Source organism: Lepidochelys kempii, chromosome 12 (genome assembly GCF_965140265.1).
Source record: "Lepidochelys kempii isolate rLepKem1 chromosome 12, rLepKem1.hap2, whole genome shotgun sequence".
Lineage (NCBI taxonomy): Eukaryota > Metazoa > Chordata > Testudines > Cheloniidae > Lepidochelys > Lepidochelys kempii.
In genome coordinates, this window is record NC_133267.1 from 16,247,863 (window position 1) to 16,263,210 (window position 15,348).

Consider the following 15,348-nt stretch of genomic DNA (forward strand, 5'->3'; position numbering starts at 1 on the left):
GTAAGTGCATCAAACTAGAAGTACATACCTGTTCCCATGCATAGACTGAAGAGCTATCTCCCCTTCCAAAAACTGACACATATCCTATGGTCAGGAAGCAGATCCAAATCAAAATCCCAAATAATTTCAGCCATCTCCGAAATAAGGATTCAATGCATACAAGCAAGTACATGACTGCAAATATTACAAGAGCAGTACATACTGTAATAATGAAAGCAAGATGATGACGTGGTCCCTGCTAAAAGCAGAACAAAAGTGTTATATTAGTACTGTACTTTCCTTTTAATAAGTGCAAAACCGAATTGTGTGTCTAATGTCACTCATGCCACTATGATGTCACCATATTACATTAGAGATGAAAAGCTATTCCTACAGCAATGTTTATGCAGATGTCCTTTCTGTCATTTTATATGTGGGACCATGCAGGTTTTCAAATCCTAGGAACAGAAAAATCCCTATTAAAACTAAAAGAAAAAACACCCCAATTTATTTCTGTACTTTCACCTGCTAATATTGGGGAATGCCATCCATTACACCAACATTTTTTATTAATATCTAATACTTACAGAGCATAGTTTTTCTATTAAATTATGTTAAAATTAAAGAAAATTGTTAAGTCATTACTACTGTTATTTGTAAGAACAAGAAGGGAGGGAGAGTATGATTGGAAAAATTCAACAAACTTCCCTCTAGAAGAACAACAAATCATGGGTACGCTGTCTAGGTCCTCAGTTCTGAAGACCTGATTCAACCTGCACTTGAAGAGGAGTGTTAAAAAGTGACAGGGAGATTTACCAGCCCTTTTATCACCCATCTTTTCCTTTTTACTACCTGTGAATTTGACTCTTTGGTTCTATTTAAGAAAAGCAGACACTCTTTCCAAACCCTACATCTATTTAGTTAATTAGCCAGCAAATGATTCTGGTAGCCTGTTCACATATAGTTTTTGGCACAATGTATTTTTCCTAACCCCCCACAAGCAGTAATTCCATAAACTTGGATCTACCACATAGCAAAGTGATCTCACTCCCAGCTAACTTAACAATTTTACTGTTTCCATCCCAAAAGAATTTCCATAATAGTTTTTTTCCAAACAATTAAACTCTAAAAACTGCCACCTACAAAATCAATCACTAGAAATCATAACCAGGGAACCCATCTGTTATTTCACATTTTAGTTTGCTGTACTTTTAAAAACATTCATATTCTTGAATCTGAAGTTAGAATTTACACACACACAAAACGCTGGTACTCCCATGGACACAGCTACCACTAACCTGAAGTAAGGGTTACACTATTCAAGCCCAATGAAACATGTGCCCAGTGAGTTTCTGTGAAGTTTGATACAAGTTCCTTCTGACCTCACACAATGTACAGTACAAACTAAGAACCCTGGTTATACTCACATGCATGACAAAGAATATTATAATTAGCGTACTACAGAAAGTAATTGCAATGAAGAGCAGCAGGAGAAGAATCGGATGCTGCTGGCTCGTGTAGCGATACTTCTCATAAAGTGGATCTGTTATCTTGCAGTCTTCATTTTCATTAAAGAAGTATTTGCCCTTAGCTGGCATTTTATTCCAGTTTGGCTTTGACTTCTCTCTCAGTTCCCAGTGATGACAACAAAGCAAAGATAGATCTATCCTTCTTTCAAGAGCACTTCTGTCTTCTAAGGTAGCCCTTGGTTCTGACTTGCTTGACCACACTGAGTGACTCACATTCTGCACTTGCGCGTCTCCTCATGAGCATAAAGTTCAGATCTCAATATAAACGAAAGGGAAGAGTCCTCCTCTGCGGAGCCACATCCTACTCTTCAACAGCTCCATGCAAGTTTTTTCTAGCTAGATTGATACTTGTGCTGCTGCTGTCGAGGTTTTATTTGCTACAATCACTGTAACTCCCTTCCACAAGCTGTCAGCAATTCCCTTCGGGTGCTTTTTCATGGGATAAACTCTGTGGAGAGAAAGCATGATTAAAAATAAGGCTTCAGTTAAGTGGATGGATTTTTTTTCTGAGAAAGCCTCACTGTAAATGACCTTTAACAAGGGGATAAAAAATATTCCTTGGCCATGAGAATTAGGCATAACAGTCCTGCAACATTTATTACTTTCTATTTAACATAACATACAAACTCTAAAGCAGTGGGTCTCAAACGATCCATGGAGCACTTGCTAAAGCTGGACATATGGTGCTGGCTCACCTTTTTCTAGCCATTGAAACACTTAAAAGAAGCTAAAAATATATTTAATACTTTTCTAATGTTACATTCCCACATGAGCAATTGCTGCAGATGCCACAGGCACATTATGCAATTGCGAATGGTAGGGGAAGATGGTCCAAGCAATCAAAAATGGCAAGAGAAGTGACCAACGCTATGTAGAAGTTTGCTCCCCCCGCCCTGCCCACCTCTAATAAAAGCTTAATTTTGAAACTGACTGCACATACAGACATGCAGAATTCTTCTGAGATTGAAATAGGCAGAATAAATTGAACAGTGCAGTAGAATACTACTCTTGCATATTTAATATTTGATAGGCTAATATATTTGACTTTGATATTCAGTTACAAAAGGATATTAACTATATAACAGAATCATGTATTGGTCATACTAAAAAATGAGGAACATAATCTATTCATGTTTAAAAACTGGCTGTTTAAAGCCAAAACAATGTCTGAAATTCGCCTCTGTACCCCAAATTATTTCTTCCCACACAAAACTAACAAAATGGGTCTTTCCAAGGATCAGATTACTTACTTTCCAAAACACTACCATGATTTCTTTGCAGAGAGTTTCCCCATTTTACAAGTCTGCATAACATGGATTTAAAGATGTGTGCATAAATCACAGTACCTTCACTTAAATAGCAGAAAGAGCACAAATAAGTAAAACGCACAGTCCCTTTGGGCTGGATTTTGCCACGCTTACAAGTGATTTCTTACTCCTCTCGCAGTCCCATTAGAATAGATTTAACAGCTCGTAGAGGAAGCAACTACTCAATATAAGAGTGGTGGTCATTTGAAATCAGTACTTTAAAATATTCCTGATCAGTGCTAAGAACTGATTTCAGTTCTTGCTAATTGAAGGACCCAATCCTGCATTCCTATTCAGGAAAAATTCCCTGGAACCTTAAATATGTAATAGTTTACTCAGACTGAAGCAGCTTTGTTTCTTCTTGTTAAAAGCTACAGGACATACTAGATTATCAGTTTTTAAGGAGAGCTCCCTGAATCAATGGAAATTTCTGCCTAAAACTGGCAGTATGATATGGCCCAACACGTACAGACAATTTCATTTTTATTCACACTATCTTGTTGGTAATCCATTGATTTTTGCAACCTAATAAAAAAACCCTAACTTAAATTTTCTTTAAATTAAATTTACCTCCTTAAAAATATGAAAAAAAAAATAAAATAGGAACAAAGTATAGCTGTCAAAACCAAAACCTACTACACTAATATTTAAAGCACAGATCTGTTTAAAAACAGAAACCAAAAAAAAGGTCTTTCACATCTAATTTATACTATTTCTATGGCAACAGCCATGTTAAGGTAACAATGAACATTAAGGGATAAGTTACACTGTTAACTAGTAATGACTGATGATTTTCAAATAGCTGCTTGAATATAGTTCATTCTATGACAGGGGAGACTTTTTTAAAAAGAGCCAGTCAAGTGTGAGAAACAGGATTTCAAAAAATGTTTTATTAGGACTTGATAAAATAATTACAGCTTTCTTACTGTTAGATTACCATCACCATGGTGTTCTAATCTTGGCTTTTCTCCCAAAAGGTATGGCCTGATGCAAGAAAACTTGCTGAAAAGCCAACTTAAATCAGTTACTTTCAAGTGACAAACTGTTTAACCACACGCAGACACAGTGGACAGATTACAACTGGAGATGGTGCCGGGGCTTTTTTCTATTTTTAAACCATACCAAAAGATTTAGACTACACCAATATAACGAAATTCTAGAACGTTCCCCATTAACAAGTGAATTTTCCAGACATTAGCCTCAGGTGAAAGCAGAAGGCTCAATCCTGCAACTGTAGCAAGTATGAAACTCCCATTGGCAAACACGTTGAGCACTTGCCCACAATGTTCTGTAAATCTGCATTACTTACAAAACAAGAGGACAAGGTAGAAGAACAGAATATATTGGATTGTGAATGGTTGTGAATAATAAAAAAAGTGATTCCTATCAAACATCATAAAACAACAACATTTATACACACACTTTGCAAATGAAAGGAAGTAATTTTTACGAAAAAACAAATTACATTTATTAACTGTAATTGTCAAAACCTGGTTTACTATAAGGGACAAGTTTTAAAAAGCCTCTAAATTAGTAAGCTCACAGATACTTATTTGCATATACACATTGGTCCATTTGCAAATTCTGTGGATGTAGTTTTGAAGGCATCTTTCAAAATCAAACTGAAGGGGGGCAGGGAAGTGATTTTTTTATATATGCACACGATGCCACATTTCACTCTCTCACAGTCGTAATCTATAAATATAAATCTGTAAATGCACATCTACTTTTTCTTGAGCTACCAAATAAATAATGACAGCACAACTGGTTTTGAGAATAAACTGATAATGGGTAATTCAGCCCTGAGTCTTGTGCCTTGCCCCTGCCCTCCTTTGGTCTTGTCAAAGAACGACAATTTATCAGGCCAAATATTTTGAAATATGGTAACAGATTTTTCTCAACACAAGAGAGTAGATAAGTGCATTTGTGAGTCTCGCAATTGTTAGAAGAGATGCAATATACAATTACTCCAATATGCCTTCTCCAACTATAGCTTATACTGTATTTCTCAGTGAAGGTGACAATTCCTATAATGGAACTGACAGAAATTTCCCACACAATGTGTTCTGAACTGCTAGTGATCAGTTTATGATCTGAAGCTTGAGTACAGATAGCCCTGGTTGTTTTTAATGCCTGCTAGCATACAGCAGATACTATTTTTATTCATGTGCATCGAAACCCCACCCTACCCCCTTTTTAAAAAAAATTCTGTTAGGTTACATGCTTTGATAAAATGTGCTCTGAACAGCAAACGTGACAGAGATTGTACACACTGTGAAAAAGTTTATCATTTTTACATTTTTCTCTCTCTCTCTGCTAATGGTAAGCAGCTTATGTCAACTTTTCTACAAACAGAGATCTGTTAAAATTTCCAGTATAAGTTTGATGATTCAGAACACTATAGCTGGCATGGAATGAATAACATTATTAATACACACTCACTACAGGTACAGGTGATAAATTAGTTTTACTGAGCAGCCAGATTGTGGAATGGGGCTGTAAAGCACGATCAAAATAAACAGGTTTATTGTACAATAATTTCAGTAATTACTCTAGTGTCTGAGGAAATACAACACAAACCCTGCTGTAATGACTCATACATAATCCTTTATAGGTACCACTCTAGTTAGAGTGGTTTGTATTTCACACTAAATTTTGAGGGAGGTTTCTCCCATTCAGAAATATGGAATTTGCACAGATAATTACAGTAAACACTAGATTCCACTCAACAAAATTAAAAGTAATGAGTTGTTGCCCTAGCATTATTCATCCCAATTTCAGCCCTGACACTAGGAAATTACCTACATATCATGTCATGGCTACTTACAATAATCCCTCTTAAAGCCCAATGGAAAGTATTAAAAAAAATCCACCTGGATGCTCCACATTTTCAAAGTTCTGGTTATGTTTCTTTGCTGGGCAATTCATCAGTCCTCCTATATTTTCAGTTTATGATTCTTTTCTCAAACTTACTGAACCAGGAAATAAACAAACAAACAAACAGCTTTTCCCACTCAATGGGACTTCAGCATAAGCTTGAAATTAAGCAGATGCTTAAGTGCTTTGCTGATCAAAGGCCTAATTGCCTCCTTTGCGCATCCTCCTATCACATATGCACATATACACACACAGTTGTCTAGTAAATTACACCTATAGTTTCATAGACTTTAAAGGACAGAAGGGACCATAAGATCATCTCGACTGACCTCCTGTATATCACAGGTCATTAAATCTCACCCCATTACCACTCTATTGAGCCCAATAACTAGGGTTTGGCTAAAGTATAACTTCTAGAAATGCATCCGGTCTCTATTTGAAAGCATCCAGGTCAATTATCCAACACTTCCCTGGATAGTTTGTTCCAATGGTTCAACACCTTCACTATTAAAAATCTGTGCCTTACTTATTTCCCTGGCTTCAGCTTCCAGCTAGTCATTCTTGTTCGGTCTTTCTCCACTAGTTTAAAGAGCCATTTAGTACCCGGAATTTTCTCCCTGTGAAAGTTCTTATACACGGTCATCAAGTCACCTCTCGATCTGCTGTTTGATAACCTAAACTGTTTGAACTCTTTAAGCCCCACACCGTAAGGCATTTTCTCCAGTCCTTGAATCATTTTTGAGGCTCTTTTCTTTATCCTCTCCAGTTTTTCAACACCTTTTTAAGAACTGCGCATGCAGTATTCCTTTATTGGTCTCACCAATGGCACATGAAAAGGTAAAATCACCTCCCCACACCCACTCACTACACCCTTGTTTATACATCCAAAGATGTTTGTATATCAGCATCAATTTGAGAGCTTTCGTTTTTCCAGCCATGGTTCTGCAGACTTGAACCTGGGACCTGTGTCACAGTAAAATATTCACAAATAACCAACCTCCCAGCAGCACCACTGGCTGTTTGATGGTAAATCAAACCCAAGCTCCACTGCAGCTGACATGCCAAATCCTGACCACCAGGCCACTGAGAAGAAGCCACGTTGCTGAGCGTGTCCCATCCCTCCATCACAAGAGTAGCAGCTGATAGAAAAGCTGTATTTAAATGGGTTGGACTGGAGCAGGAATAATTTGTTACTAACCTCTAGGTTAATACATATGTATAAAAAAAACAAAACAGTAGGGAGGGTTAGGAGTCACACCACAGAACAGTGCAAGAGAGTCTTTACAGTACCAGTGACAGCGACTTGGCCAAGACCTGTGTGTGCTCTATAGTCAGCTGTATACACCAGTTAGTGTGGTGATAATTTAGGCCAAGTAAAGAAACTAGGCCACTGAGATTATAGCACATAATGGATGCACAGATAATGAAAGGAAAAGAAAGACTCCCTTTACAAGGCTACAAGATTCTTTCCAATCCAGAACAGAAGAGTAAAGCTTGCTACATCCATAGAACCTGCTCCCTAAGTTAGTGGGGGAAGGATTAATAGAATCATAGACTTTAAGGTCAGAAGGGACCATTATGAGCGTCTAGTCTGACCTCCTGCACAATGCAGGCCACAGAATCTCACCCACCCACTCCTGTAACAAACCCGTAACCTATGTCTGAGCTACTGAAGTCCTTAAATAGTGGTTTAAAGACTTCAAGGTGCAGAGAATCCTCCAGCAAGTGACTAGTGCCCCACGCTGCAGAGGAAGGTGAAAAAAACCCAGGGCCTCTGCCAATCTGCCCTGGAGAAAAATTCCTTCCCAACCCCAAATATGGTGATCAGCTAAACTCTGAGCATGTGGGCAAGACTCACCAGCCAGACACCCAGGAAAGAATTCTCTGTAGTAACTCAGATCCCACCCCATCTAACATCCCATCACAGGCCATTGGGCCTATTTACCACTAATAGTCAAAGATCAATTAATTGCCAAAATTAGGCTATCCCATCATACCACCCCTCCATAAATTTATCAAGCTTAGTCTTGAAGCCAGATATGTCTTTTGCCCCCACTGTTCCCCTTGGAAGGCTGTTCCAGAACTTCACTCCTGTGATGTTTAGAAACCTTCCTCTAATTTCAAGTCTAAACTTCCTGGTGGCCAGTTTATATCCATTTGTTCTTGTGTCTACATTGGTACTGAGCGTAAATAATTCCCCTCCCTCCCTGGTATTTATCCCTCTGGTATATTCATAGAGAGCAATCATATCTCCCCTCAGCCTTCTTTTGGTTAGGCTAAACAAGCCAAGCTCTTTGAGTCTCCTTTCATAAGACAGGTATTCCATTCCTCAGATCATCCTAGTAGCCCTTCTCTGTACCTGTTCTAGTTTGAATTCATCCTTCTTAAACATGGGAGACCAGAATTGCACACAGTATTCCAGATGAGGTCTCCCCGGTGCCTTGTACAACGGTACTAACACCTCCTTAGCTCTACTGGAAATACCTCGCCTGATGAATCCCAAGACCGTATTCGCTTTTTTCACGGCCACATCACATTGGCGGCTCCGAGTCTACAATGGGAACCAATACAAGTAGCATCAGACTAAATTTTTAATGGAAACCAGTTTGCTTCAACTAGAGCCATACTAGAGAGTCAAGGGAGATGAGGTTATATCTTTTATTAGACCAACTTCTGATGGTGAGAGAGACAAGTTTTCGAGCCATACAGAACTCTTCTTTGAGTCTGGGAAAGGTACTCCGGGAGTCACAGCCAGCATGCAAAATACAACGATTGTTTAGCGTAAGTAGGCAGCACATAGTCTCAGGGTTCTGTGCGGCTCAAAAGCTCGTCTCTCTCACCAACAGAAGTGTGTCCAATAAAAGAGGTCACCTCACCCACCTTGGCTCTCTAATATCCTGGGATTGACACAGCAACAAGCACACTAAATAGAGCCACAGTAAACACATGCAGGAGGGACCTTGTGTGTGTGTGTAGTTCTCCTGATTTTTTTAAGGTTCCATTTGTAGGATGCTCACCTAAGTTCTTAAAAGGAAATTCTTTTAGTCTCTTTTCATATTTTAAAACATCAGTCTCGGTAATCTGCAATCTTTGTATCTCACTCAGTATGGAGGTTTGATTATCCCTGACTGGCCTACATTTTCACTCACAGGGCAGGTCTACACTATCACGTTGATCTAACTTATGTCATTCAGGGTGGGAAAAGCCACCTCCATGAGCAAGGCAAGTGGCAGCGACCTAAGAACTGTCCACACCAGCGCTACATCGGTGGGAGACGCTTTCCCACCAACATCACTTGGACAGGTGGAGTAATTATCCCGCTCTCTCATCAGCATAGAGCGTCTTCACCAGATGCACTATAGCTGCGCCACTGTAACACTTCTAGCGTAGGCAAAGTCAGAATAGCCAACACTGAAACTCTGTAGCGTCTCCACGTTACAAAGACGGAGGGGTCTGTTGCAACAAATGGAAAGGTAAAACTATAATCAGGCTGCTGGGTACAGATTCAATCCCATTTGTTCTCAGACTTATTAAAACCATCTATAGTGCTTCATGTCACCACAAAATTTTTCTTAAGCCTGGGCCTGGACTCACCAGTCACAGAATAGACTGACTACACTGCAGAGCATGGGTAGCAAAAGTTATGGACAGACCAACAGAAACGTGAAATTGAGGACAATACTCAGCAAGTCATTTTCTGAAATGAAAAGAGGCCTCTTTACTCATCTTAAATGAGCTGCAAGAAATATAGGAAAATGTGAGCCACTTCACAGGGAAAATTGGTATGGAACACTTACCATGCAGATCAATTCGTTTATCAATGCAAAAGCAGAAAGTTTGGCTGAGACAAGAGCAGAATCAATTTATGGTGTGATAACATGATTCAGGAGTTTAACTGATGTTCCTCCAAAGCAGCAAGAATTCTTACCCCTTGTCTCTCTTCAGCCTGGTGAAAATCAAAAGTGAACAAAATGCTCAGTATATAACCAACTAACAGCTAACAATTTTCAGAGTAACAGCCGTGTTAGTCTGTATTCGCAAAAAGAAAAGGAGTACTTGTGGCATCTTAGAGACTAACCAATTTATTTGAGCATAAGCTTTTGTGAGCTACAGCTCACTTCATCGGATGCATACTGTATTCATGCATCCGATGAAGTGAGCTGTAGCTCACGAAAGCTTATGCTCAAATAAATTGGTTAGTCTCTAAGGTGCCACAAGTACTCCTTTTCTTTTAGCTAACAATTTATTACTGAACGATACTTATATTGCAGGTAGCAGCCACCTCTCATAATATTGCTGAGCTACTGAACAGAGTGCTTCTTCCCCCCTGAAGCCTTATTTTCCAAGACAGTCTAATATTTCATTAAGTGGATCCATACAGCGTTTCAGATAGATTCAGATGTGTGCTGAGCTGATCAATTTGTTGCACCAAATTTTGCACACCAAACATTCTTCCCAGCTAGCGTGACTAACCTTGAAAGGACTCATGTGGCTCTTGACCCTCTCTGCCCCCTTATTCATTTCTAGCAAGAAAACGTTTGGGGGGATGGGGGGTGGGTTCAGCCACCTCCAACTATGAAATGCACTGCCTTGCGTGTATATAATATGGCCGGCATAAATGAAGCAGTCTATACAAAGTGGATGTAATCCTGGCCTTACTGAAATCAATGAGATTAGGATTATATTCAGTGCCTTAAAATATCAATTTGTGTGTCTGGTCAGCCATCCTGAGCTATCTCTAGTTTCCTTTGACCCTGGAATTATTACCTCCCTCACACAACGTCAAGGGTGAACTCCCTGGGATTTGAGGTTTCTCAAGCAGCCTCTCATGATATTGTTTTGAAACTAACAAAGATGAGTTCACATTTTGTGCAAGCCAGTATTCTAAAACAATAATTGAATAGGCTCCATCCAAGTCCCCTAGCTATTTCCACAAGGGGACAGGTGAGGATGTCCATCCACCAATTTCCCCTTCATCCTTTTCTGCTCCCTAGATGCCTTCCAGACCCCAAAAGGGCTTGGGCTCCCCACCTTATCAGACATATCTGAGGTCAAAAGCAGTGGCTGGTGGTCTACTCTCAGCAGCCTCCATTATCTTCTGGGGGCAGGCAAGCTACCCACTTCTCACTCACATCTTGTTTGGGAGTGAGTGGGAGGCCCACCATTCCCCCACACACACACCCTTCCCCCCAAATCCAGCAACAGAAGGCCCATTGAAAACCTTCTTCCCAGTCTCCCTGCACTGTCACTTTAAGCACTATATACATATACACTCCACACGGCACTGTGCTAAGGGAAAACTCCAGAATCTCTGCCTTCACATAGTGCCCAAAAAGGAACAGCAGGAATGGAAGGAGTATTTAAGGTGCTGTCACACCAGGAGATGGGTGGCTGCCTACCCCAGAAGAGCCTACTCTTGGATTGTGGCAGCAATGAGGATCCTCACAAGCTTCTCCCAAAACAAAACATGCAGGGCAAGGCAAGATAGAGAGCAAGGGTTGGTGGGGTGGAAAATCAGAGTAAGATCAGGCAAGAGCAGAATGCTCTTAGGGACAGGGACTCTGACTTCCTTCCTTGTGCCTGTAGAGCATGTGGCATTTTCCAGGTGCTACCTCCAACTCCATAATAAAGGATAGTGAAGAGACCTGGTGGTCAGGGGCACCACCACATTACCTCTGCTCCCCTGGCGATGAAGCACAACGTGCAGGTGGGTCAAGAATCCCATCCGCCCCTTCTGAGAGGAGCTGGGCATGAGGTGGTATTTCTTCTCTCCCTCCCTGAGGCAGTTCTCTGCAGACAACGGGAGGGCTAAGAGCTCCCTACCTGAGCTATACACACAGGACAGGTACTGGCCAAACTAACTCTCTTCAGAATGGGAGCCTGAAAAGGCTTCAGTTTGGTTCTTTGTTTTGAAGTCACTGAATGGTTTGTGTGCATACTCACAGTAACTGCCTGGGTAATCACACATGTACTTCTGTGCACACATTGTTTCATCTGGGCCTGGGCCTTTACCCGCTGAGAATTTGTTCCCACTCACCCAAAACTATTCTGTTTGTGTTCTAAAAGCTAATCTGTGAAATCTCATCTTTGAAAGAGGAAAACAAGAACCAAAGTAAAGCAGGATTTGCTGACCTATTTTTTTCAATAGCTACAACACAAAAGAAAGCAGAACCAGTTTGTCCATTTTTAGCTGCCATAGTTTCAAAAGGTAGACAGTATGGTTTTAAATTTCCATTCCTCCTTTCTTTTGTTTTGTCCAAATGTAATGACTACAGTGTTTCTGAAACGTCTTTAGTAATTTCTATTTATTTCCATAATAAAGATTATCTACTATAATTACTCACAAGCAGATGTTAAAGCAAAAGAAATCCAGGAACCCATACAGGCAGTAATAAAATTAATTGAAAAGGAACATCAATACATGAACTGTGAACCTCAGGAAAAAGTAACCATCTACAAGCTATTAAAACCCACAACTGAATCAGTTTATGAACATTTATTTTTGCAATACAGAATTTGTTTTAGTAGCAGCTCATCACAGAAAGCAACAATTGTGTTAAAAAGACTTCACAACAGGATGTGCTCCTCCTTTTAGAGTTATCATTTGCACCCCATCCTGCAGTTACCTCAACCCTAAGTAATCATATCCGAAATTGCGTAGTGAGGAATACCTATTTTGTATTTAGTGGCTACCTGCTATCAGTAGTGCAGACAAGAAGCTTTGTTAAAAAAAGTTAACCTGCTTCATTCCTTCAGAATGGCTACCTACGTGACACTTCACAATCACATATGAAGCAAACCTAATTACTCATTAAAGAAGGCATTCCTAGGGAACTCAAAAACAATGAGGAGTCCTTGTGGCACTTTAGAGACTAACAAATTTATTTGGGCATAAGCTTTCGTGGGCACATACTTCATCAGGTGGGGGTTTTAGCCCACGAAAGCTTATGCCCAAATAAATTTGTTAGTCTCTGAAGTGCCACAAGGACTCCTCGTTGTTTTTGCTGATACAGACTAACACAGCTACCACTCTGAAACCTAGGAAACTCAGTATTTATTTCTATTTTCCTACACATTAAGAGCATATTCATCTCCTCATACCACCTTTTAAAACAAATACCTTTCAAAAGTCCAAGTACTACAAAATATTTGTATGTCTTATAATTAAACTTAATATTTCACAAGTAGGCAGAAGTGTAGACAAAACAAGTGTAGTTGAGACCACCATTGCCTGTGAACTAAAGGACAGGATGAAACATCATGGGACATTTTCAAGATTCTTAGGATATGTGTTTAAATTTTAAGAACCACAACTGTGAGACTACTAAACGCGTTACAAGTAAACATTCACATGTAATATAACTTGCTTTTGTGGATATTCACAGTTGTAATTCTAAAAAATTGTTTAACTCGAGACCCTTGTCACCATATACCTCTTAAAATCGGAAGTATTCAAATTATATATAGTGTTAATTGAAAATTGCTCCGTTAGCAACTAGCAGAAGCAGATGACTACAGGCTTGTAGAAATAAAATTAAAAATAGCTAAGAAAAAAAAGACTGTACTCTGTCCTATGCAGTTTTTGTAAGCATTTACACAGCAAATCTAAAGCGTTCATGAGTTTGTAGTACTCAAATAGATAAAAGATATTTCTTTTTATTCTCTTCCTTACCGTGTTAGGTGCTATTAACATCTACTGTTTTACATACCAGAGTGATAATGAGTGAAATGATTTTTTTGTATTCTTACGTACAGTAGTTTATACAAAACGTTCTGATCATTCCAGATGACAGTAGTTACATAAATATATATTATGGTCATTAACCCAAAAATGGTCAGTTTCTCTATTGCATATGATCTTTACTTAAAAAACACTTCCTGATTTTTGTATTTATCATCATAGGCTTTAAGTAAACTGATAATTATGAATAAGGGACAAAAATAGAGTATGGGGGTTCCTCGGTGGAAGTAGATAGAAATTATTATCAGACAGGGGAAAGGGAAGAGATTTCTAGGAAGCAACCACAATATTGAAGTCAATGGACTTTTCACCCCTGAGCAACGTAGTTATACCAACGTAAGTTGCTAGTGTAAACCAAGCTAATAAGACCCACTGCTCTGACTCAGTTTTTACACAGTGATCCTGGGAAACGTTACATCCAATGCCTCACAAGGATTTTCCAGGACATCACAAATCCAAGTTTGTGTGTTCTAGTGTTCCCCTCCTCACACCCACAAAGGGGAAGGGGAGGAGAAGGGACTATGCGCCTGTACTGGACCTAAACTTGATCATCTGCTTAGGGTCAGCAGTGGAGGCGGCGGGGGGGGAGGGGGACAGGAAGGGGGGAGAAACAGTGCCTTTATGTGGCAAATGTTTTCCAATGAGAGAAGAAAAATGGGGACATTTTAGTTAAGGAAAGCAGAATTCAATCTCAATTTCAACAGGAATCTGCCACCAAGGGCCTCAGTCGCAATTCCCTCATTACTACCATGTTGGAAAGCTTCTTAAGAAATATAGAGGGGAACCATGGCACAGCTTCATTACAGACAAAGCTGGTGATGTGCTTGGGTGGGAGGTGAACCAAACAAACAGTCATGAGAACATTTCTAAAGTGTAAGCAGGACGGAATACTAGTTAGAGGGTGGGTCAGGAAACTGCCAAGAAAACCTGTAATCTACAAATAGTTTACAAACCGAACTGGAATGGATTACTGGAAGAATCCATGTAATCTAAAGCAAGCTGTTGGGCATAAACTTCACAATTCAAATGATAAAGTCTGTTCAGCCTTACAATTAACTTCAATTTTTATCCCAGCAGAAAAATACCCGTTTCATAATACTGATTTTGATAAGAAGCAAACTGTAGGCTGCCATGAAACTTCATACCAAAGGGAAAATTCAGCTGTGCTTTTTGTCTTTCAAAGCCCAAGGGGTGAGATTATTTCATGATTACCAGACTTCCCATCATGCCTTATGGATAGATTTTTCTGTCCACAGCCAGTTTGAAACTGATCTTACCACTGTACAAATCAATATCCCATTTATTCTTTTAAGCTTTCAGTGACCTATTTAAAATTCTCTTCTTCAAACACAGTGTCCTGAATAGTTAGCCAACTTTTCATTGTATAGATTTTTCCAAATCTAGTCATAGTTTAATTTATTCCAAGCAGAATGCCTGAGAGAGAATTGCTGGATTTGTTTGACTAGCTGGGAGTAAAGAGAGCAATTAAGGAAGATAAGGATATCACAGAGAAGGCAAACGAGTTTTTGCATCAGTTCACACAACAGAGGATGTTGGGGAAATATCCACCTCAGTTCCATTCTTTTCAGGTAATGAAGATGAGACGCTGTCAGAAACTGAGGTCAACTCGCAAAGCCCCTTCCTGCTTACTCTCCCATTGGTCCAATATTTCAGAATGCTTGGGCCCAAAGACGCAAGTCGAACACTGTGCCCTCAATCACTGCCTATAAAAGTTAATAGTTACTGCTGTCAGAGACTCTCTTCACAAGTTTGCTTGCTGGTTTTAATGCCACTTTGGCCAATTATAGTAAATCAGCCTTATATTGGTGATCAACCAGTCTAATAAAAAAAACAATTACTCCCTTCATTACTCTGAAATACAGAACTCACTGAAGTGGAAAGATGTGAGAAAAAA

At 39.5% G+C, this 15,348-nt stretch overlaps 1 protein-coding gene across 4 annotated transcripts in view; it reads right to left on the reverse strand.

Moving 5' to 3' along the window:
* ADCY7 (adenylate cyclase 7) overlaps window positions 1–15,348 on the reverse strand; it is a 119,055-nt gene that overhangs the window by 54,816 nt on the left and 48,891 nt on the right. For 2 of the 4 annotated variants that reach the window (XM_073307661.1, XM_073307659.1), the window contains exons 2-3: window positions 1,407–1,956; window positions 29–238 (exon numbers count right to left, since the gene is read on the reverse strand). In XM_073307661.1, the coding sequence (XP_073163762.1) occupies window positions 29–238; window positions 1,407–1,577 (381 nt within the window). In that variant the 5' untranslated portion in view covers window positions 1,578–1,956. Of the gene's footprint in view, window positions 1–28; window positions 239–1,406; window positions 1,957–9,489; window positions 9,639–15,348 lie in introns of those variants that run through there. The other 2 variants (XM_073307660.1, XM_073307662.1) reach the window with 2 other exon arrangements.